Source organism: Nomascus leucogenys, chromosome 13 (assembly GCF_006542625.1).
Source record: "Nomascus leucogenys isolate Asia chromosome 13, Asia_NLE_v1, whole genome shotgun sequence".
Taxonomy (NCBI): Eukaryota; Metazoa; Chordata; class Mammalia; order Primates; family Hylobatidae; genus Nomascus; species Nomascus leucogenys.
In genome coordinates, this window is record NC_044393.1 from 1,904,680 (window position 1) to 1,925,974 (window position 21,295).

At 64.4% G+C, this 21,295-nt stretch overlaps 1 protein-coding gene across 6 annotated transcripts in view; it reads left to right on the forward strand.

Moving 5' to 3' along the window:
* The window catches only part of LAMA5 (laminin subunit alpha 5), a 58,755-nt gene extending 37,471 nt beyond the window's left edge, over window positions 1-21,284 (forward strand). Inside the window, exons 32-80 of one of the 6 annotated variants that reach the window (XM_030826613.1) lie at window positions 152-291; window positions 816-931; window positions 1,015-1,226; window positions 1,625-1,829; window positions 2,060-2,204; window positions 2,403-2,543; window positions 2,664-2,837; window positions 3,105-3,206; window positions 3,311-3,394; window positions 4,545-4,775; window positions 5,611-5,724; window positions 5,963-6,087; window positions 6,311-6,391; window positions 6,497-6,711; window positions 7,409-7,509; window positions 7,720-7,900; window positions 8,001-8,150; window positions 9,141-9,292; window positions 9,362-9,472; window positions 10,225-10,336; window positions 11,005-11,175; window positions 11,368-11,564; window positions 12,510-12,626; window positions 12,792-12,946; window positions 13,365-13,506; window positions 13,615-13,717; window positions 14,317-14,427; window positions 15,106-15,285; window positions 15,367-15,515; window positions 15,589-15,765; window positions 15,871-16,007; window positions 16,406-16,559; window positions 16,748-16,881; window positions 16,953-17,115; window positions 17,193-17,315; window positions 17,423-17,571; window positions 17,679-17,811; window positions 17,895-18,038; window positions 18,161-18,291; window positions 18,427-18,597; window positions 18,675-18,825; window positions 18,904-19,049; window positions 19,117-19,309; window positions 19,379-19,543; window positions 19,639-19,792; window positions 19,915-20,048; window positions 20,149-20,242; window positions 20,394-20,513; window positions 21,142-21,284. In XM_030826613.1, the coding sequence (XP_030682473.1) occupies window positions 152-291; window positions 816-931; window positions 1,015-1,226; window positions 1,625-1,829; window positions 2,060-2,204; window positions 2,403-2,543; window positions 2,664-2,837; window positions 3,105-3,206; window positions 3,311-3,394; window positions 4,545-4,775; window positions 5,611-5,724; window positions 5,963-6,087; window positions 6,311-6,391; window positions 6,497-6,711; window positions 7,409-7,509; window positions 7,720-7,900; window positions 8,001-8,150; window positions 9,141-9,292; window positions 9,362-9,472; window positions 10,225-10,336; window positions 11,005-11,175; window positions 11,368-11,564; window positions 12,510-12,626; window positions 12,792-12,946; window positions 13,365-13,506; window positions 13,615-13,717; window positions 14,317-14,427; window positions 15,106-15,285; window positions 15,367-15,515; window positions 15,589-15,765; window positions 15,871-16,007; window positions 16,406-16,559; window positions 16,748-16,881; window positions 16,953-17,115; window positions 17,193-17,315; window positions 17,423-17,571; window positions 17,679-17,811; window positions 17,895-18,038; window positions 18,161-18,291; window positions 18,427-18,597; window positions 18,675-18,825; window positions 18,904-19,049; window positions 19,117-19,309; window positions 19,379-19,543; window positions 19,639-19,792; window positions 19,915-20,048; window positions 20,149-20,242; window positions 20,394-20,513; window positions 21,142-21,191 (7,040 nt within the window). In that variant the 3' untranslated portion in view covers window positions 21,192-21,284. Of the gene's footprint in view, window positions 1-151; window positions 292-815; window positions 932-1,014; window positions 1,227-1,624; window positions 1,830-2,059; window positions 2,205-2,402; window positions 2,544-2,663; window positions 2,838-3,104; window positions 3,207-3,310; window positions 3,395-4,544; window positions 4,776-5,610; window positions 5,725-5,962; window positions 6,088-6,310; window positions 6,392-6,496; window positions 6,712-7,408; window positions 7,510-7,719; window positions 7,901-8,000; window positions 8,151-9,140; window positions 9,293-9,361; window positions 9,473-10,224; window positions 10,337-11,004; window positions 11,176-11,367; window positions 11,565-12,509; window positions 12,627-12,791; window positions 12,947-13,364; window positions 13,507-13,614; window positions 13,718-14,316; window positions 14,428-15,105; window positions 15,286-15,366; window positions 15,516-15,588; window positions 15,766-15,870; window positions 16,008-16,405; window positions 16,560-16,747; window positions 16,882-16,952; window positions 17,116-17,192; window positions 17,316-17,422; window positions 17,572-17,678; window positions 17,812-17,894; window positions 18,039-18,160; window positions 18,292-18,426; window positions 18,598-18,674; window positions 18,826-18,903; window positions 19,050-19,116; window positions 19,310-19,378; window positions 19,544-19,638; window positions 19,793-19,914; window positions 20,049-20,148; window positions 20,243-20,393; window positions 20,514-20,700; window positions 21,104-21,125 lie in introns of those variants that run through there. The other 5 variants (XM_030826612.1, XM_030826610.1, XM_030826611.1 and 2 more) reach the window with 5 other exon arrangements.
* Window positions 21,285-21,295: the final 11 nt, after the last annotated feature.

Genomic DNA, 21,295 nt, shown 5'->3' on the forward strand with positions numbered 1-21,295 from the left:
CAGCCTTGCAGACCTCTTGGGCACGTCCCATGCCTGTGGCCGTTGGCCAGCAGGCACTCCTTGGCTGCCCCAATGCTGCCACCTTCAACCCTCTGGGTGTCTTGGGGGCGCTGGAGATGGGGGCCTGACCCTGCCTTTCTTCCCCGCCCAGGCCACGCCAACGCCAGCTTCTGTCCACATGGCTACGGCTGCCGCACCCTGGTGGTGTGTGAGGGCCAGGCCCTGCTGGACGTGACCCACAGCGAGCTCACTGTGACCCTGCGTGTGCCTGAGGGCCGGTGGCTCTGGCTGGTGAGTCCCAGCTGGTGTCCTTCTCAGGGACCAGCTGTCCTTACACTTGTCATACACTCTGGTACACTTGGGCTGGGTCTGTCTGTTCTGGGCCTGCTGAGGCCCAGCCTTGTGCCCAGCAAAGCAGCTCCTGCCTTTGGGGACCTCCTGATCCACCTTGTGAGGCTTCAGAGGGGCCCCGGACCCTGCACCCTGCACCCTGCACCCTGCACCCTGCTGGTCAGGGTGGCCTTCCTGGAGGAGGCGGGGCCTCCAGGAAGGAGAGGGAGGAGGAAGGCATGGCCAGTAGACAGAGATGTGGGAGACACCAGGAGGTCTCATCAATGCTGCTGCCTGTCACGCCCCCAAAAGCTGCTGTTTGGCTTGGAGTGGCCTCCCCTGAGCAGCCAGGGCCAAGGGCTGGGCAGTGCTGCTGCCGCCAGGACTCTGAGCTGCCTGCAGGACCCTGGTCCCAGCCATCCTCTGGGGGCCTCCCCACTGCAGGCTCTGGGCCCGCGGGAGAGTGACCAGGCCTCACCCCCTAGGATTATGTACTCGTGGTCCCTGAGAACGTCTACAGCTTTGGCTACCTCCGGGAGGAGCCCCTGGACAAATCCTACGACTTCATCAGCCACTGCGCAGCCCAGGGCTACCACATCAGGTGGGCAGGGCTCTGGCAGGGCAGGGGTCCGGGGTGGGGGTCTGGCCCGGGAGCTGGGCCTCACCGCTTGCGCCTCCATGTAGCCCCAGCAGCTCATCCCTGTTCTGCCGAAACGCTGCCGCCTCCCTTTCCCTCTTCTATAACAACGGAGCCCGTCCATGTGGCTGCCACGAAGTAGGTGCTACAGGCCCCACGTGTGAGCCCTTCGGGGGTCAGTGTCCCTGCCGTGCCCACGTCATTGGCCGTGACTGCTCCCGCTGTGCCACCGGATACTGGGGCTTCCCCAACTGCAGGCGTGAGTACCCCAGTCCTTGGGCGCCCAGTGGCAGGGAGTTGGTGCTAGAGCCCAAGGTGGACGGGTCGACCAGAAAGCAGGGTCAGGAGAATGTTCTAGAGCCTGGCAGGGCAGCATTACTGCCCCGTCTGCGGGCCTGGGCCCAGGACTCCGGCTTGCGGGCCATGCAGAAGGTTTCAGGGACCAGCAGGTGGTCCACAGTCCCTGACGATGACGTTGATTCTGAGCAGCTGCCTCCACGTCAGGAGCTGTCCAAGGCTCAGCACCTGGGGCAGGGGTCCCTGTTCTTGTCTCCCCCACCCCTGCCACACCGTCACATCCCCTAGGGCTGCATTCAGGGCCTCTGAGAAGGGCAGGACTGGGAAGAGGGGTCAGCAAACCCTGTACCCGCCCCACAGCCTGTGACTGCGGCGCCCGCCTCTGCGACGAGCTCACGGGCCAGTGCATCTGCCCGCCACGCACCGTCCTGCCTGACTGCCTGCTGTGCCAGCCCCAGACCTTTGGCTGCCACCCCCTGGTCGGCTGTGAGGAGTGTAACTGCTCGGGGCCCGGTGTCCAGGAGCTCACCGACCCTACCTGTGACACAGACAGCGGCCAGTGCAAGTGAGAGCCCAGAGCGGCGTTAGTGCAGCCCCGGTGGCCTTGAGGACAGCCTTTCCTCTAGCCGGCGGGTCCTGGCACCCACCCGGCTCCCATTCATGCTCCCTGGGTGCAGCAGCGCCCTCTCCTCCACTTCTGGGAGGATGTTGCCTGGGTAGGGGGTGCCTACAAGGTCTCACTTTGGTGTGAGTGACCTGGGGTGGAGAGGGGCTCAGCTCCTGCCCCTGCCGCAGGTGCAGACCCAACGTGACTGGGCGCCGCTGTGATACCTGCTCACCGGGCTTCCATGGCTACCCCCGCTGCCGACCCTGTGACTGTCATGAGGCGGGTACTGCGCCCGGCGTGTGTGACCCCCTCACAGGGCAGTGCTACTGTAAGGTGAGTGAGGGCTGGGCCTAGATCTGGCCTCTCCCTCCGGCCTCATCAGCTGAAACAGTGTCCTTAGGGGCCTCTCTGGGCAGCTGGGGCTTCCTAGAAGCTTTTGGGAGAGTCATCCTCATGGGCAAGTGGGTACCAGGAACCTGGGGTCAGGCACCTGGCACCTGCCGACCATCCTCACTGTCCTCTCGTCCCTAGGAGAACGTGCAGGGCCCCAGATGTGACCAGTGCAGCCTTGGGACCTTCTCCCTGGATGCTGCCAACCCCAAAGGTTGCACCCGCTGCTTCTGCTTTGGGGCCACGGAGCGCTGCCGGAGCTCGCCCTACACCCGCCAGGAGGTGCGCCTGCAGGACTGAGGGCAACGCCTTCTCAGGGAGGGCGTAGGTGGGACTGGACGCAAGATGGGGCCCTGTGATGTGTGGGCATCTACCCGTGTGCACCCACATGTGTGCCCACAGTTCGTGGACATGGAGGGCTGGGTGCTGCTGAGCACTGACCGGCAGGTGGTGCCCCACGAGCGGCGGCAAGGGACGGAGATGCTCCGTGCAGACCTGCGGCACGTGCCTGAGGCTGTGCCCGAGGCATTCCCCGAGCTGTACTGGCAGGCCCCGCCCTCCTACCTGGGGGACCGGGTAAGCAGGGCATCAGGTCTGGGGGAGGCACTTTGAGGATGGCCAGGGCGCCTGAGAGGGTTGGGAGCCAGGAGTGGGGTCTGTTCAGGGAGGGGGAGCTCCATGAGGGTCCGTGAGGGTGCCCAGGCTCTGTCCCAGGTAGGGAATGAGCACAAGTATCTGGGGCCAGCTCGGGGCTCTGTGCTGGGGGTGCCCAGACCACTGCTGACGGGCTCTGAGCCCGTGGCCAGGGTCTGGCCAGGTCACCTCTGTCTGTCCCGCCTCCAGGTGTCATCCTATGGTGGGACCCTCCGTTATGAACTGCATTCAGAGACCCAGCGGGGAGATGTCTTCGTCCCCATGGAGAGCAGGCCAGATGTGGTGCTGCAGGTGAGGGAGCTGAGATGATGCAGCAGGGTGGTTGGGTGGGCGTGGCCCAGCGGCACGGTGGTCCAGGCCCATGCCGACCCTCACCTACCCATGTGCCTTCCCAGGGCAACCAGATGAGCATCACATTCCTGGAGCCGGCGTACCCCACGCCTGGCCACGTTCACCGTGGGCAGCTGCAGCTGGTGGAGGTGAGGGGAGCTGGCTTGGGCACCCAGGTCCCTCCTGGACCTCAGCACATCCGGGAAGGCTAGAAGGGGTCACAGTGCTGCTGTGCCCATTCTCCGTGGTGGAAAACAGCCTAGGAGCAGAAGTGGGGTGGGGGCTGGGGGGGGGGGTCCACACACCCATTGTCAGACATCTTCTGTGCTCGTCACCCTGGGGGTGTCATGCTGTCTTCCCACCTGCTTTGCGAGTCCCTGATCCCTGAGGGATGAGCAGCTGCTCAGGGGCTGTTGACTTCCTCCTCCGTGCACTGCCTGTTAGCATCTTTTGCCCATTTCTCTTTGACTTGCAAATCTTTTTCCATCCTTTTAGAGTTCTTTGTTATTCTTGGTGCTTACCCTCTGTCAGACTTCAGAGTAATAACAGTCTTCTCCCCTTTCAAAGCTCATCTGGTTTTTCTTTTTTTTTTTTTTTTTTTTTTTTTTTTTTTTTTTTTTTTTTTGAGACAGAGTCTCACTCTGTCGCTCAGGCTGGGGTGCAGTGGTGCAATCTCGGCTCACTGCAGCCTCTGCCTCCCAGGTTCAAGCGATTCTTCTGTCTCAGCTTCCCAAGTAGCTGGGACTATAGGCACCTGCCACCACACCCGGATAATTTTGTATTTTCAGTAGAGATGAGGTTTCGCCATGTTGGCCAGGCTGGTCTTGAACTCCTGACTTCAGGTGATCCTCCCGCCTCAGCCTCCCAAAGCTCTGGGATTACAGGTGTGAGCCACCACACCCAGCCTGAGCTGTCTTTTGATGAATGGTCTTATAGTTAATTTATTTGAATTTATCCTTTTTTCCTTGGCAGCAAGCATTTTTGCATCTTGTTTAAGAAAGTTTATTTGTCACTACTTGGTCAGAAAGGACCCGCCTATATTTTCTTCTAGAAGCTTGGCTGTTCTCTTTGTGTATTTCAATTCTTAAGGCATCTGGAGCTGGTTTGGTGTGTGGTGTGAGGCAGGGATCTAGGTGCTGGCTGGCCACATGGGAGACTGGTTTTTCTACCTGTGTGTACCTCCTCCTGCCCCGTGGTCTTTGTGCCCCTCCATCCCCTACAGGGTTGGGGGTCTGTTCTAGGATCCCTGTTCTGTCCCATTGAGTGTGGCCCCACTGAGGTGCCATCCTGGATCCACAGGGGAACTTCCGGCACACGGAGACTCGCAACACTGTGTCCCGCGAGGAGCTCATGATGGTGCTGGCCAGCCTGGAGCAGCTGCAGATCCGTGCCCTCTTCTCACAGATCTCCTCAGCTGTCTCCCTGCGCAGGGTGGCACTGGAGGTGGCCAGCCCAGCAGGCCAGGGGGCCCTGGCCAGCAATGTGGAGCTGTGCCTGTGCCCTGCCAGCTACCGGGGGGACTCATGCCAGGTGAGGTCAGGACAACACCAGACTGCGAGGCAGCTCACCTGTGCACACCCTTCCCTCCAGCGTCCTCCCTGTGTTCCCTTCCTTGCTGCCTCCACTTCCTGTCACCCTACTCACCTCTCTTCCTGCCTCTGCCCTTCGCAGGGCGCTGGCCAACTCACGGGCCTGCCTGTCCCCTGCTGTCTGTCTGCCTGCCCCTCATCTGCCTGTCCCTCCATGCACACACCCTCCATACCCCTTTCCCACCTACCCCAGCCCCCACCACTGGGTCACCTGGACATCCCCCACCGACCATCCTGTCGTCTGCCTGTCATTCACTGCCTGTCATCCTGGCATCTGCCTGTCATTCACTGCCTGTCATCCTGACGTCTGCCTGTCATCCTGGTGTCTGCCTGTCATTCTGTCTGTCCCTCGCCCACTGTGCGTCTGTCCAGCTGTCCAGCTGCTAATCCGTCCTGCTAATCTGTCTGTCTGCTGTAACTTTTCTCCTTCCATATGAGGAAGTTTGCGGTTGAACACCTCCTAGAAGGAGTGGAAAGAGCAGGCCCTGGTCCACCTGGAGGGGGTGGTCACCAGCCCCAAGGCCTGGTCATTCCCGAGACAGGACAGCCATGTGGCTTTGAGAGCTGTGTCCTCAAACAGCAGCCAGGTGCTGGCCCACCTCCAGCCGGCCGAGGCCAGGAGTTCCTGACCAGCCTCTGACCCAGCGGTGACCACGCTCCATGGGTTCCCAGTGCCTCGTGCCTGCAGGATCCCTGAGGGTCTGACCTGTGAGCTTGCAGGGTGGGGCCCCTCGTCCTCTCAATCGCTGATGCCACCTGCCCCTGTATGCCCTCAGGAATGTGCCCCCGGCTTCTATCGGGACATCAAAGGTCTCTTCCTGGGCCGATGTGTCCCTTGTCAGTGCCATGGACACTCAGACCGCTGCCTCCCTGGCTCTGGCGTCTGTGTGGTGAGTAGGGGCTGGCGGGGCCAGGGGGGGCAGCATTCACCGAAGGCACAGTCAAGCGTGCCAGGGAAGACCAGGGGCTGCACTTCCAGGTCATCTGAGGTCCGGGGAAGGGGTGTTGCCCAGCGGGGGACCATCTGGCTTCGGGCACAGAGTCTGAGGCAGGGGTGGTGGGAGCTGCACAGACTGGGCAGCAGGATGTGGGTGTCCACCATAGTGCCGACTGACCACTCTGCCCCAGGACTGCCAGCACAACACCGAAGGGGCCCACTGTGAGCGCTGCCAGGCTGGCTTCGTGAGCAGCGGGGAGGACCCCAGCGCCCCCTGTGTCAGCTGCCCCTGCCCCCTCTCAGTGCCTTCCAACAAGTAAGCCAGCCTCCTCCCGGGACGAGGCCCTGATGGTGCCAGGCTCCCTTCACCCAGCAGCAGGGTGGGTTCCCACTGCCCTCTGCAGAGGCTTGGACAGCTGGGGGTGTCCGTGAGGTCTGGACCCCTGACGCCTGGTGTGTGTTCCAGCCTGAGCACAGTGTGCTCACCTGGGCCTGGGCACTGCCAGGGGCCTAGTGACTGACGCTGCTGGTCTTTGCAGCTTCGCCGAGGGCTGTGTCCTGCGAGGCGGCCGCACCCAGTGCCTCTGCAAACCTGGTTATGCAGGTGCTTCCTGTGAGCGGTGAGCTGGGGCCAGGGTAGGAGGGCAGGGCCTGAGTGCTGACCCCAGGATATTCGATGGTGGGGGCCACAGGCCACTGATGGCCCCTCCCCGCCCTGCTCCCAGGTGTGCGCCCGGATTCTTCGGGAACCCACTGGTGCTAGGCAGCTCCTGCCAGCCTTGCGACTGCAGCGGCAACGGTGACCCCAACTTGCTCTTCAGCGACTGCGACCCCCTGACGGGTGCCTGCCGTGGCTGCCTGCGCCACACCACCGGGCCCCGCTGCGAGATCTGTGCCCCTGGCTTCTACGGCAACGCCCTGCTGCCCGGCAACTGCACCCGTAGGCATTGGGCTGGGAGGGATGCGCCCTGGGGAGGGTTGCGCAGGGAGGAGGGAGGCCTGCTGGGCGTACCCCATAAGTAGGCTGTGTGCCTGATGCTGGGTCCCAGCCAGGACAAGATGGAGCCAGCCTTCTGGGCTCATGGTCAACCCTTTCTCCCTGGATATGATCAGGTCCTCCTGCCCCAACGATCAGGCCCCTTCACCATCAGGGCTTCCCCCGACCATCACACCCTTTCTCCCTACCAAAATCAGACCCTCCCTGTACCAGGATCACATCCCCCCTCCCCTACCCATGATCAGGCCTTACCCCCCTACGATCAGGCCCCCACCTTCACCATCAGGCCCTCCCCCCAACCCATGACCAGCACCCCCTTCCCACTTCACAATCACATCCCCTCTCCCCCCACAATCAGGCCCCCCTCATGGTTGGATACCACCACCAATGCCCCACCACTGGCAGTGGACACCAGCCATCAGAGCAGGGCAGGCCATGGCAGGGAGTCTGCAGGTCCCTCGGGCCCAGCGGAGGCAGCTAGGGAGTGGGGCCAGGCTGGGATGGGAGTGGGTAGCCGGGTGGTCCGGGTGGCCTGGAGGAGACACAGCAGGAGGCAGTGAAGTGAGGGCTTAGGAGGGTGTCTAGGGGCTCCCTGGGGGGTGAGAGGGCCCAGGGCTGCAGTCACGGACCCCTTCTGCAGGGTGCGACTGTGCCCCATGTGGGACAGAGGCCTGCGACCCCCACAGCGGGCACTGCCTGTGCAAGGTGGGCGTGACTGGGCGGCGCTGTGACCGCTGTCAGGTAGGGCTGTGGCGTAAGCAGGGCTGGGTGGGTGGGGCCTAGGGACTAGAGTTGGGGCCTGGGGAGAGTCTGATAGGTGGGGCTGAGGGGCAGTGTTTGATGGGCAGAGCCTCAGGGGGTGGGGCCAGATGGGCAGGATCCCTGGCTTCCAGGTTGGTCTGGGACAGTCTTGAGGGCTGGGCAGGACAGTGACCACAGCCTGTGCCACAGGAGGGACATTTTGGTTTCGACGGCTGTGGGGGCTGCCGCCCGTGTGCTTGTGGACCGGCCGCCGAGGGCTCTGAGTGCCACCCCCAGAGCGGACAGTGCCACTGCCGACCAGGGACCATGGGACCCCAGTGCCGCGAGTGTGCCCCTGGCTCCTGGGGTCTCCCTGAGCAGGGCTGCAGGCGTGAGTGCTGGCCGGTCACAGGAGGGCGGATGGGGACTTCTGAGTGGGGTACGCTCCAAGATCCCAGGCCGGCCATGCTCACCCAAGCCCCCCACCACAGGCTGCCAGTGCCCTGGGGGCCGCTGTGACCCTCACACGGGCCGCTGCACCTGCCCCCCGGGGCTTAGCGGGGAGCGCTGCGACACCTGTAGCCAGAAGCATCAGGTGCCCGTTCCGGGCGGGCCTGTGGGCCACAGCATCCACTGTGAAGGTGTGTCCTCAACACCCCACTTCCCCACACCTGGGTGGAGTGGGAATCCGAGTCCCACACAGCCTGGTGACCCCAGTGTTAACTTCGACCTCCCAGAGTGGTCCCAGCTGCCTTCCATTTCCCAAGAGACCCATGCCTGTCCAACTCCAACCATGCTGAGGAGCGCTGTGGCTCCAATGCTGGCTGCAGCCCTCTACTGTCCCTAGCTTTCCTGTGTGCCCTGGCCCCACCCCATCTGCTGGCCCTACCCCATCTGCTGGCCCTGCCTCCCCCACTGACCCCACCCCCTCTGCTGGCCGTACCTTTCCTCTGAACCCACCCCCCCACTAACCCCACCCCCACTGGCCCCACCTCTTCCACTGGCTGCACCTTCTCCACTGGCCCCACCCCTTCACTGGTCCCGCCTCCACCGGCCCCACCTCCTCCACTGGCCCCACCTCCTCCACTGGCCCCACGCCTTCACTGACACCCTCTTCCTCCACTGGTGCCACCCCTTCACTGACACCCTCTTCCTCCACTGGTGCCACCCCTTCACTGACCCTGCCTTCACTGGCCCCACCCTCCACTGGTCCCGCCCCTCCACTGGTCCCGCCCCTCCACTGGTCCCGCCCCTCCACTGGCCCCGCCCCTTCACTGGCCCTGCCCCTGCCCTGCCCCTGCCCCTGCCCCTGCCCCTGCCCCTGCCCCTGCCCCTGCCCCTGCCCCTGCCCCTGCCCCTGCCCCTGCCCCTGCCCCACCTCTGGCCCCAACCCCTTGTGCTGGCCCTACCTTCTCCCTGGGTGACCCCATGCCCTTCGCTCCCATCTGACTCCTACCTGACCCCATGACTCTGCCAGAACCCTGGGACCTCCCCACAGGTCCTGTGTCCCTAAGCTGACCTCATGACCTCTGGCTGAGCCCTCCCCACCCTGATGACCCCAGGACCCCAGCTGATCATTCTCCCCTGGCCTGACCCCATGACACTGACCTGTGACCCCATATCACCTGTAGTGTGTGACCACTGTGTGGTCCTGCTCCTGGATGACCTGGAGCGGGCTGGCGCCCTCCTCCCCGCCATTCGCGAGCAACTGCGTGGCATCAATGCCAGCTCCATGGCCTGGGCCCATCTGCACAGGCTGAACGCCTCCATCACTGACCTGCAGGTACTGAGCGTCCTGGCCTTCCCTCCCCAACCCGGGCCAGTGCAGGCCCTCACCTTCTGCTCCCCACAGAGCCAGCTCCGGAGCCCCCTGGGCCCCCGCCACGAGACGGCACAGCAGCTGGAGGTGCTGGAGCAGCAGAGCATAAGCCTCGGGCAGGACGCACGGCGGCTAGGCGGCCAGGCAGGAGCCCCAAGACCCCCCAGGGCCCTGGGAGGCTTTCACCTGTGTTCCCCGCGGTTCGCTTGTCCTCATTCCGCAGATGTTACTTCATGCCTCATACCTGTGTCAGTGCAGGGGACAGGAGCTCGAGAGTCTTAGGGGTTGACCAAGTCACTGAATTACTATCTAAACTACCTAATACATTTGTTTACAGCGTATAATATCACTCAAATGTCTTTTTTTTTTTTTTGAGACAGAGTTTTGCTCTTGTTGCCCAGGCTGGAGTGCAATGGCCCAATCTCGGCTTACCATAACCTCTGCCTCCCGGGTTCAAGCGATTCTCCTGCCTCAGCCTCCTGAGTAGCTGGGATTACAGGCACATGCCACCACACCCGGCTAATTTTGTATTTTTAGTACAGATGGGGTTTCTCCATGTTGGTCAGACTGGTCTCGAACTCCTGACCTCAGGTGATCTGCCCATCTCAGCCTCCCAAAGTGCTGGGATTACAGACGTGAGCCACCGTGGCTGGCCTCAAATGTCTTAATGAGTAACTATTTCATTAAATTGACAGGAAATAACAAATGGCAAGTAATAACCAATTATTTTAGGTAAGTAACAAGTGATAAATAACAAGTCATCAGATAAGAGAGTTAAATAGATAAGGGGCCCCTCTTCCTTGGGACCCTCGGTGCTCCCCCAGACCCCAGGCCCTCCCTTGCCACCCCAACCCTCGCCTACCAGCAGCGTGGGCTAGTGGGCTCTGCCTCCACAGGCCGTGGGGACCCGAGACCAGGCGAGCCAATTGCTGGCCGGCACCGAGGCCACACTGGGCCGTGCGAAGACACTGTTGGCGGCCATCCGGGCTGTGGACCACACCCTGAGCGGTAGGGGCCAGCCCAGCCAGGCTCAGGGCTCAGAGCCAGGAGGGCTGCCTGGGGTAGGGGCGGGGGTGCCCGGCCGAGCATGGCCTGGAAGAACAGGCAGGGTCTGTCTGCTTAGATGGGAGACGGCACCTCTGGAGTGAACAGTAGGGCAGGGTCAGGAGGTCGGTGACACAGCCGTGTGGCCAGACAAGTGGCCCCGGGAGACATCAGACCCCTCGACAGCCTCCCCAGGAAATGTGCCGGTTAGATGTTCACGCTCACAGATATCCCGTAGTGCACACCGAGACACAGGACTTGGGAGAGACTTGGCTCCCCTGCCTGCCTAACAGGACCTGCTGGCCCAGCCTGAGGGTCGGCAGGGGGTGCCATTTCAGAGAGAGCTGGCCAGGGAGCAGGGTGGGCCAGGCAGAGAGGGGCAGGATGAGAAGGCTCGGAAGCTGGTTGAGCAGACTGGTGTCAGGGTGTTGGAGGCACTGCAGGTGAGGGTTGGGCAGGTGAGGCAGCTGTGGCCTTTGGCCCAGGGGCTCTAGGGGCCACCCAGTTGCACTCAGGTTCCGGGCCGCTGGCCTGCCAAGGATGGCAGGGCTGGGGTCTTGGGCTTGGAAGCCAGCAGGCAGAGGTGCACTAGTACGGGTGGCCCCAGGCTCTGACGAACCCCTGCCCCACAGAGCTCATGTCCCAGACGGGCCACCTGGGGCTGGCCAATGCCTCGGCTCCGTCAGGTGAGCAGCTGCGCCGGACACTGGCTGAGGTGGAGCGGCTGCTCTGGGAGATGAGGGCCCGGGACCTGGGGGCCCCGCGGGCAGCAGCTGAGGCTGAGTTGGCTGCAGCACAGAGATGTGAGTGGTGTTGTCCCTGGCAGGCGGGGTGGGGAGAGGCAGGGACCTGGGAGCTCCAAGGGGAAGGTCAGCATGGAGTGGCATCAGGTGGGCATCACGGAGCAGATGGGTGTGGCGGGCACCAAGTGAAGACCAGGGGTGACGAAGGGGCCTGGCTTCCAGAGTGACCACCCTCACCCTGGTCTTGGCTAGTGCTGGCCCGAGTGCAGGAGCAGCTGAGCAGCCTCTGGGAGGAGAACCAGGCACTGGCCACACACACCCGCAACCGGCTGGCCCAGCACGAGGCCGGCCTCATGGACCTTCGAGAGGCTTTGAACCGGGCAGTGGACACCACGCGGGAGGCCCAGGAGCTCAACAGCCGCAACCAGGAGCGCCTGGAGGAAGCCCTGGTGAGGACCCCAGACTTGGTCTTCCTCCCGCTCCTCTTCTTACCTCCTCCCTGCAATCCCTCTCCTCTCCCCTCCCCCTCCCCCTCCCCTCCTCTCCTCTCCCCTGCCTCTCCCCTCCTCCCCCTCCTCTCCCCTCCTCCCCCCTCCCCCCCTGCCTCCCCCTCCCCCCTCCTCCCCTCCTCCCCCTCCTCCCCTCCTCTCCCCATCCCACCTCCCCCCTCCTCCCCCATCCCACCTCCCCCCTCCTCCCCCATCCCACCTCCCCCCTCCTCCCCCCTCCTCTCCCGATCCCACCTCCCTCCCCCCTCCCCCCTCCCCATTCTCCTCTCCCCCTCCCTCCCCCCCTCCCCATTCTCCTCTCCCCCTCCCCATTCTCCTCTCCCCCTCCCTCCCCCCTCCCCTCCCCATTCTCCTCTCCCCTCCCTCCCCCTCCCCCTCCCCATTCTCCTCTCCCTCTCCCTCCCCCCACTCTCCTCTCCCTCTCCCTCCCCCCACTCCTCTCCCCCTCCTCACTCCTCTCCCCCTCCTCCTCCATCCCTCCCCATCCCTCCCCCCACTCCTCTCTCCCCCCACTCCTCTCTCCCCCCACTCCTCTCTCCCTTCCCCCTCCTCCCTCCCCTTCCTCCCTCCCCCTCCCCCCCACTTCCCTCTTCTGTCCTTTCCCTCCCCCCTCCCCCTCCTTGTCCCTCCCCACTCCTCATCCCTCCTCCCCCCTTCCCCCTTCCCCCCTTTTCCCTCTCCCCCTCCCTCCTCTTCCTTCCTCCTCCTCCTTCCCTCCTCCTCCTTCTCTCATATTCACATGTCCTACCCCTTCCCTCCTCCCCCTCCTCACCCCCCATGCTCACCCGCTTTTCTTCTCCCTTCCCTGCCCCACCGTCCACCCCATCACATCCTTTATTCTTTTCTTACCCCTCATTGTCCCCAACTCCCCTGCATTGCCTTTAGCAAAGGAAGCAGGAGCTGTCCCGGGAGAATGCCACCCTGCAGGCCACTCTGCATGCGGCTGGCGACACCCTGGCTGGCGTCTTCAGACTGCTGCACAGCCTGGACCAGGCCAAGGAGGTGAGTGCAGCCCCTGGCCCCTGTCACCACCCCATCCATGGCCAACTCCCTCCCAGGCCCGTGGGCAGCTTTGTGTGCACACTTGTGTGCAGAGCCCGCCCTCAGGGTTGTGGATCAGGTGGCTGTGAGCAGGATGAGGGGCTTCTAAGTCCACTTAAATTCCAGGAGCTGGAGCGCCTCGCCGCCAGCCTGGACGGGGCTCGGACCCCACTGCTGCAGAGGATGCAGACTTTCTCCCCGGCGGGCAGCAAGCTGCGTCTAGTGGAGGCCGCTGAGGCCCACGCACAGCAGCTGGGCCAGCTGGCGCTCAATCTGTCCAGGTGCGCGGCCAGGAGAGGAGGGGCCCTGGGTCCACCCTGGGGATGCAGCCAGGGCCTTGGGAGGGCCAGCTGGTCTGGGAAGGCTCCTAGGGGCTGAGGCCGTTGTCCTCAAAGAAGCCAGGCCTTCCTCAGCTCCACGGCAAGCTGGGGCCCAGGGTGACAGGAGCAGGCAGGAGCAGTACACCCAGCAGGCGACAGGCACGGGCAAAGACCTGGAGGCGGGACTTGGGCAGGCGACGGGCACGGGCAAAGACCTGGAGGCGGGACTTGGCGGGCAGGCGACGGGCACGGGCAAAGACCTGGAGGTGGGACTTGGCGGGCAGGCGTGGGCGCGGCTGATCGTGAGCACCGGAGGCTGGAGAGCCAGGCCGAGGGTGCCTGCACTTACCCGCTCCTTCGACCCTCCCTTCCGCTGCAGCATCATCCTGGACGTCAACCAGGACCGCCTCACCCAGAGGGCCATCGAGGCCTCCAGCGCCTACAGCCGCATCCTGCAGGCCGTGCAGGCTGCTGAGGACGCTGCTGGCCAGGCCCTGCAGCAGGCGGACCACACGTGGGCGGTGAGGCCCCTAACTTCCCCTCAGTCCCAGCGGGAGCGCCCCCACTGCCTGCACCTCCCGCAGCCCCAGCCTGCGCGTCTGAGCCACGGGCTGTCCTGGCATCCACAGACGGTGGTGCGGCAGGGCCTGGTGGACCGAGCCCAGCAGCTCCTGGCCAACAGCAGTGCACTAGAGGAGGCCGCGCTCCAGGAACAGCAGAGGCTGGGCCTTGGTGAGTGCTGGGCTCCCATGGGGGCCCTTGGGCCTGCTGGGCATCTAAGCTCCCAGGGACCCTCAGCCCCCAGGCACATGCACGTGTGGGCTTTATGGGTCGCCGCAGCATGGTTTGGGGTGGGAGAGCTTTGGAGATGGCGCCCCAGCTGCTTGTGTGTCAGCCCCGGGGAGCTCCGCAGGGGAGCCCAGGGAGGAGCAGCCTCCTGCAAGGCACTGGCTGCCACTGAGGCACAGGGCACAGGGCAAGAGGTACGTGGCCTCTGCTCTGCTGACCTGAGGGTCACACACGTGCCAAGCTGCGCAATGAGAAAGGTGTGCGCTGCTAGGACCAGAGGGCTGTCTTCTGAGCCTCTGTTGTTTCGTCTGTACAATGGGGACAGCTATGCCTGCAGTGGGACCAGAGGCCTTCAGGGAACAGAGGCCGCGCGGAGACTCAACACCTCCCCACAGGCCAAGGGACTCCATGTCTGAGTGTCCCTGTCCGTCTGTCTACCTGCGTGTCAGCCTTGGTCCTCCTGGGGTCAGAAGGGTGGAGGTGGGCTGCAATTGTATACTGGGGGTGAAGCTGCCTGGGAGCTGAAGCTGCCTCCCCCGCAGTGTGGGCTGCCCTCCAGGGTGCCGGGACCCAGCTCCGAGATGTCCGGGCCAAGAAGGACCAGCTGGAGGCGCACATCCAGGCGGCACAGGCCATGCTTGCCATGGACACAGGTATGCGGAGCCTCGGCCCGGCTCTCGCAGCCGGCCGACCACGAGGCTCGTGACAGTGGCGCTGGCCACGTGTGGTTGGTGAGCGCTGACTGCGGTGCCAGGGCTGCAGATAGCACAGACAGCCCTAGCCGTCGGGAGCCTGGCAGGCTTGGAAGTGCTTTGGGTAGAAGTGGAGGTATAGGTGGGAGGGCTGTAGGCCTGGGGGGGCATTGGGGCACACCCTGCAGGAAGGGCGCCCAGGAGGGCACAGCGGTCAGCGTGGCTGGAACCAAGGGGCTGGCAAGCCCTTGGCTGGTGAGGACCAGGACTCCCACCCTGAGAGGCTTGCAGCGGACGATGATGTGGCCTCACCCAGTTTCTGAGGGACCCTGTGGCTGCGGACTGTTCCCAGCAAGCCCAGGAGAGATGGTGGGGGCCAGGTGGTGGGAGGTGACACGGGGCACATGTCCAGGGACCAGCTGTGGCCTGAGAGGTTGGGTGCCTGTCCTGGCATGGAGGGGGCGTCTGGTGGAGGCATTTAGGATGGGTTTGGATTGCACTGAGCGGCGGGGTGTGAGGGTCTCACACAATCCATAGGGGGTTGGATGTCCCTGTTGCTGGCCCGACAGAAAGACTTGGGACATGAAGCCAGAATGGTCCCCGCTGGGCCCTGCTGAGCCTGCCCTCTGCCCACCACAGATGAGACAAGCAAGAAGATTGCACACGCCAAGGCTGTGGCTGCTGAAGCCCAGGACACCGCCGCCCGTGTGCAGTCCCAGCTGCAGGCCATGCAGGAGAACGTGGAGCGGTGGCAGGGCCAGTACGAGGGCCTGCGGGGCCAGGACCTGGGCCAGGCAGTGCTCGATGCAGGCCGCTCAGGTGCGCCCATGGCCCTCGCGGTGCCCCTGATGGAGGCGGGGCAGGGTGGGGGGCAAAGGTCTCAGGCCTCCTTCTCTGCAGTGTCCACCCTGGAGAAGACGCTGCCCCAGCTGCTGGCCAAGCTGAGCATCCTGGAGAACCGTGGGGCGCACAATGCCAGCCTGGCCCTGTCCGCCAGCATTGGCCGCGTGCGAGAGCTCATTGCCCAGGCCCGGGGGGCTGCCAGCAAGGTGGGTGAGAGTCCCAGGGGAAGGTGGACATCAGGGAGGGTGGTGGTGGACGCTGATGGACCGTGCCCCGCAGGTCAAGGTGCCCATGAAGTTCAACGGGCGCTCAGGGGTGCAGCTGCGCACCCCACGGGATCTTGCCGACCTTGCTGCCTACACTGCCCTCAAGTTCTACCTACAGGGCCCAGAGCCTGAGCCTGAGCCTGGGCGGGGTACCGAGGATCGCTTTGTGATGTACATGGGCAGTCGCCAGGTACCGGGCTGGCTGGGTGGACGGGGCCCGAGCTCAGCCTCTGTTTGGAAATGAGCGGTGCCTGGTCCCTGGTCCCCATCCCGACTGTGTCTGTCACTGCCGCAGGCCACTGGGGACTACATGGGTGTGTCTCTGCGTGACAAGAAGGTGCACTGGGTGTATCAGCTGGGCGAGGCGGGCCCTGCAGTCCTAAGCATCGATGAGGACATTGGGGAGCAGTTTGCAGCTGTCAGCCTGGACAGGTGGGAGGCCCAGGAGAGAGGCCGGATGCCTCCAACTGCAGGGCCCGTGCCCGTTCACCATCTCTCGCCTCTCCGTGTGCACCCACCACCCTTCACCTCTCCGTGCCCACTCACCACCCCTCGCCTCTCTGTGTGCACCCGCCACCCCTCACCTCTCCGTGCCCACTCATCACCCCTCACCTCTCCGTGCCCACTCATCACCCCTCACCTCTCCGTGCCCACTCATCACCCCTCGCCTCTCCGTGTGCACCCGCCACCCCTCGCCTCTCCTTGCCCACTCGCCACCCCTCGCCACCCCTCGCCTCTCCTTGCCCACTCGCCACCCCTCGCCTCTCCTTGCCCACTCGCCACCCCTCGCCTCTCCTTGCCCACTCACCACCCCTCGCCTCTGCCCTCAGGACTCTCCAGTTTGGCCACATGTCCGTCACAGTGGAGAGCCAGATGATCCAGGAAACCAAGGGTGACACAGTGGCCCCTGGGGCAGAGGGGCTGCTCAACCTGCGGCCAGATGACTTCGTCTTCTACGTCGGGGGGTACCCCAGTACCTTCATGGTGAGCCCGCCCGGCCTGGGGCAGCCTAGGAGGGGCTTCGCAGCCCCGAGTCACTTGTGTCCTGGAGAGCCGCGGGTTCTCTTGGTATCTCGCCTCAGTCCGTCCTGCTGTAGTCTGAAGTCCCCTTGGTCCACCCGGAAGGGGAGGCCCCTGAGGCCAGATGCCCTGACCCAGCCCTGTGCCCACAGCCCCCTCCCCTGCTTCGCTTCCCTGGCTACCGGGGCTGCATCGAGATGGACACGCTGAATGAGGACGTGGTCAGCCTCTACAACTTCGAGAGGACCTTCCAGCTGGACACAGCTGTGGACAGGCCTTGTGCCCGGTGCGTGTGGCCTGCCCTCCCCGTCTCCACCCACCCCACCCTCCGCTGACCCCAGAACCTCCGACCTGCAGCTCCAAGTCTACTGGGGACCCGTGGCTCACGGACGGCTCCTACCTGGACGGCACCGGCTTCGCCCGCATCAGCTTTGACGGTCAGATCAGCACCACCAAACGCTTCGAGCAGGAGCTGCGGCTCGTGTCCTACAGTGGGGTCCTCTTCTTCCTGAAGCAGCAGGTACGCCAGGCACACCTGTCCCGCCGTCCGCCCTTGCACTGACCCTGCCCCACACTAACCCTGCCCTGTTTCTGCAGAACCAGTTCCTGTGCTTGGCCGTGCAAGAAGGCAGCCTCGTGCTGTTGTACGATTTTGGCACCGGCCTGAAAAAGGCCGTCCCACTGCAGCCCCCACCACCCCTGACCTCGGCCAGCAAGGCGGTAGGGCCAGGGTGGGGACCAGGGTGGCAGGGAGAGGAGGTGGAATGACGGGGGCGGGGCAGGCCGCAGGGACACAGCTGGCCCTGGAGCCCCCACTGGTCCTGTAGATCCAGGTGTTCCTGCTGGGGGGCAGCCGCAAGCGTGTGCTGGTGCGTGTGGAGCGGGCCACGGTGTACAGCGTGGAGCAGGACAACGATCTGGAGCTGGCCGACGCCTACTACCTGGGAGGTGCGCCGCCAGACCAGCTGCCCCCGAGGTAAGCACTGTGCACAGCGGGGGCTCCGAGGCCAGGCTGTTGGGGCGGTAGGCTGGGCTTGGAGGTGGTTCCCTCACCCGCATCCCCACGTCCCCACGTCCCCACAGCCTGCGACAGCTCTTCCCCACCGGAGGCTCAGTCCGTGGCTGCGTCAAAGGGATCAAGGCCTTGGGCAAGTATGTGGACCTCAAGCGGCTGAACACGACAGGCGTGAGCGCTGGCTGCACTGCCGACCTGCTGGTGAGCAGCCCTCCCGGGGCTGGGGGTGGCATCGGTGGACATGCAGGGGCACCCGCGGGCACTCAGGGATGGCCTCCCCGCAGGTGGGGCGCGCCATGACTTTCCACGGCCATGGCTTCCTTCGCCTGGCGCTCTCGAACGTGGCACCCCTCGCTGGCAACGTCTACTCCGGCTTCGGCTTCCACAGCACCCAGGACAGTGCCCTGCTCTACTACTGGGCGTCCCCGGTGAGATCTCACACCCGTGCCCACTCCCCACCCCGCGGTGGCTGTCGGAGCAGTTGGGACTGGGGTGTCTGGAATGAGTTTGGGTCCCTAGGCCGGCCAGCTGACCTGGCTGCTGTCCCCAGGATGGGCCATGCCAGGTGTTCCTGCAGCAGGGCCGTGTGACCCTACAGCTCCTGAGGACTGAAGTGAAAACTCAAGGGGGCTTCGCCGATGGTGCCCCCCATTACGTCGCCTTCTACAGCAACGCCACGGGGTGAGCCTGGCCGCTGGGCCCTTGTTGTGAAGGTCTGGAGGGACGCCCGCCTGCACTTGCCTGGAACTCTGTTCCCTCTGAGGTGGGGGTGGGCGGGGTGGGGAAGAACCGAGTCTCCGGCCTCCCGCCCCCCAGAGTCTGGCTCTATGTCGACGACCAGCTCCAGCAGATGAAGCCCCACCGGGGACCACCCCCCGTGCTCCAGCCGCAGCCTGAGGGGCCCCCGAGGCTCCTCCTGGGAGGCCTGCCTGAGTCTGGCACCTTTCACAACTTCAGTGGCTGTATCAGCAACGTCTTCGTGCGGCGGTGAGCCTGGTGGGCACTGGGGGGCGAGGGCCCGGCTGGCTTTCTGCAGCTGCTGACCGCCTGCCCGCCCTGCACAGGCTCCTGGGCCCACAGCGCGTATTTGACCTGCAGCAGAACCTGGGCAGCGTCAATGTGAGCACAGGCTGTGCACCCACCCTGCGAACCCAGACCCCGGGCCTGGGGCCTAGAGGACTGCAGGCCACCACCCGGAAGGTGGGCGCCCCAGGGGTGAGCAGGCAGAGCTGGGGTGGCTGGAAGGGTGGCCCCCGTGCGGGCAGCCCCTGCATTCACCATCCGTGCCCCCAGGCCTCCCGCCGCAGCCGTCAGCCCACCCAGGATCCAGCCTGCATGCTGCCCCCACACCTCAGGACCACTCGAGACTCCTACCAGTTTGGGGGTTCCCTGTCCAGTCACCTGGAGTTTGTGGGCATCCTGGCCCCACATAGGAACTGGTAAGGCCAGGCCCGGCCGGGGTGGGCTGAGAGGGGCCGCGCAGGCTGACACCAGCTCCGCTTCCAGGCCCAGCCTCTCCATGCACGTCCTCCCGCGGAGCTCCCAAGGCCTCCTGCTCTTCACTGCCCACCTGAGGCCTGGCAGCCCCTCCCTGGCGCTTTTCCTGAGCAACGGACACTTCGTTGCACAGATGGAAGGCCTCGGGACTCGGCTCCACGCCCAGAGCCGCCAGCGGTCCCGGCCTGGCCACTGGCACAAGGTGAGGGCCGAGAAGAAGGAAGGTGGGCAGGGCCTGGCAGCCCTACCCTGACCCGTCTCCTGCCCCCAGGTCTCCGTGCGCTGGGAGAAGAACCGGATCCTGCTGGTGACGGACGGGGCCCCGGCCTGGAGCCAGGAGGGGCCGCGCCAGCAGCACCAGGGGGCAGAGCACCCCCAGCCCCACACCCTCTTTGTTGGGGGGCTCCCGGCCCACAGCCACAGCTCCAAACTTCCGGTGAGAACCATCTTGCCCTGGCCCCCACTGCCCACCCACTGTTCACCCCTTTCAGCTGCCCTGGGCCCTGATCCCTGCCCCGTCTGCTCCTATAGGTGACCGTCGGGTTCAGCGGCTGTGTGAAGAGGCTGAGGCTGCACGGGAGGCCCCTGGGGGCCCCCACACGGATGGCAGGGGTCACACCCTGCATCTCGGGCCCCCTGGAGGCGGGCCTGTTCTTCCCAGGCAGCGGGGGAGTTATCACTTTAGGTCTGTGGGTGCTGGCATCCCAGACCCCAGCAGAGCAGGGCAGGGCAGGGCAGAGCAGGGGGCTCTGGGAGGTTCTGGGGAGGGGCCCCCACTTCCTTCTCCATCACAACCCCTCCCCGCAGACCTCCCAGGAGCTACACTGTCTGACGTGGGCCTGGAACTGGAGGTGCGGCCCCTGGCAGTCACCGGCATGATCTTCCACTTGGGCCAGGCCCGGATGCCCCCCTACTTGCAGCTGCAGGTGACCGAGAAGCAAGTAAGCCTGGCAGAGGTGGCGCGCCAGGGTGGGGTTTGCCTCCCCATTCTGGTGACCTCGGGGGCACAGCCTGACCCTCCCTCCCTCCCTCCCCCGCCAGGTCCTGCTGCGGGCGGACGACGGAGCAGGGGAGTTCTCCACGTCGGTGACCCGCCCCTCAGTGCTGTGTGATGGCCAGTGGCACCGGCTGGCAGGTGAGGCCCCTCCTGTGGCCAGGGCACTCTGCCACCCCCACCCTTCTGCAGAGGGGGAGCCAGGTGGGACTCTGGGTGGGGTGGCTTCTTCTGGGGCTGGAGAGAGGCTGGGCTGGGGACCACCTGGCCTCAGGAGCCCCCTTTCTCCCAGTGATGAAAGGTGGGAACGTGCTCCGGCTGGAGGCGGATGCGCAGAGCAACCACACTGTGGGCCCCTTGCTGGCGGCTGCAGCTGGTGCCCCAGCCCCTCTGTACCTCGGGGGCCTGCCTGGTGAGTGCGGCCTTGATCAAGGGTGGGGGAGCCGCCCCTCAGGACGGTGCTGGGTAACCCACCCCCTCCCACTGTCCTGTGATGTGGAATGAGACAGAGGCTGGGTGGGGGACTGACGTCTGGGAAGGGCCTGTGGGTCTCTAGCTGCCCCCCAACCAGCCTTCTTCCATCTTCCCTGTGCCCCCAGAGCCCATGGCCGTGCAGCCCTGGCCCCCCGCCTACCGCGGCTGCATGAGGAGGCTGGCAGTGAACCGGTCCCCCGTCGCCATGACTCGCTCTGCGGAGGTCCACGGGGCAGTGGGGGCCAGTGGCTGCCCAGCCATCTAGGGCACAGCCAACCCCGGCCCCCAGTCAGGCCCCTGCAGCTGACTCACACCACCCCTTGTGCTCGCCTCATGGGTGTCTATCGGGACTCTAGGCTCTACGGGTGACAGATCTTGTTTCTGAAGATGGTTTAAGTTATATCTTCTTAAAGAATAAAATACTGCAAAATGTTTTTATACTTGGCCCTTCCACCCATTTTTAATTGTGAGAGAGAGATTTGTAATCACTGGTTCCTCCTTAAAAATTAAAAAGTAACTTCTGTGTAACTGAATGTTGACTTAAATACAGAGAGAGGAGTCTCAAGACAGGTCTGGAACCGGCCTGGACAGAGGCACCAAACTCTTCCTGGGATGACTGTTTTCCGTCGTCAGGTCAAATAACTTTCTCTGGGACCCTCCAGCAGCTCCTCACGCTAGCACCTGTCCAGCCAAAACTCCCTTTGGGCAAAGAAACTAAGC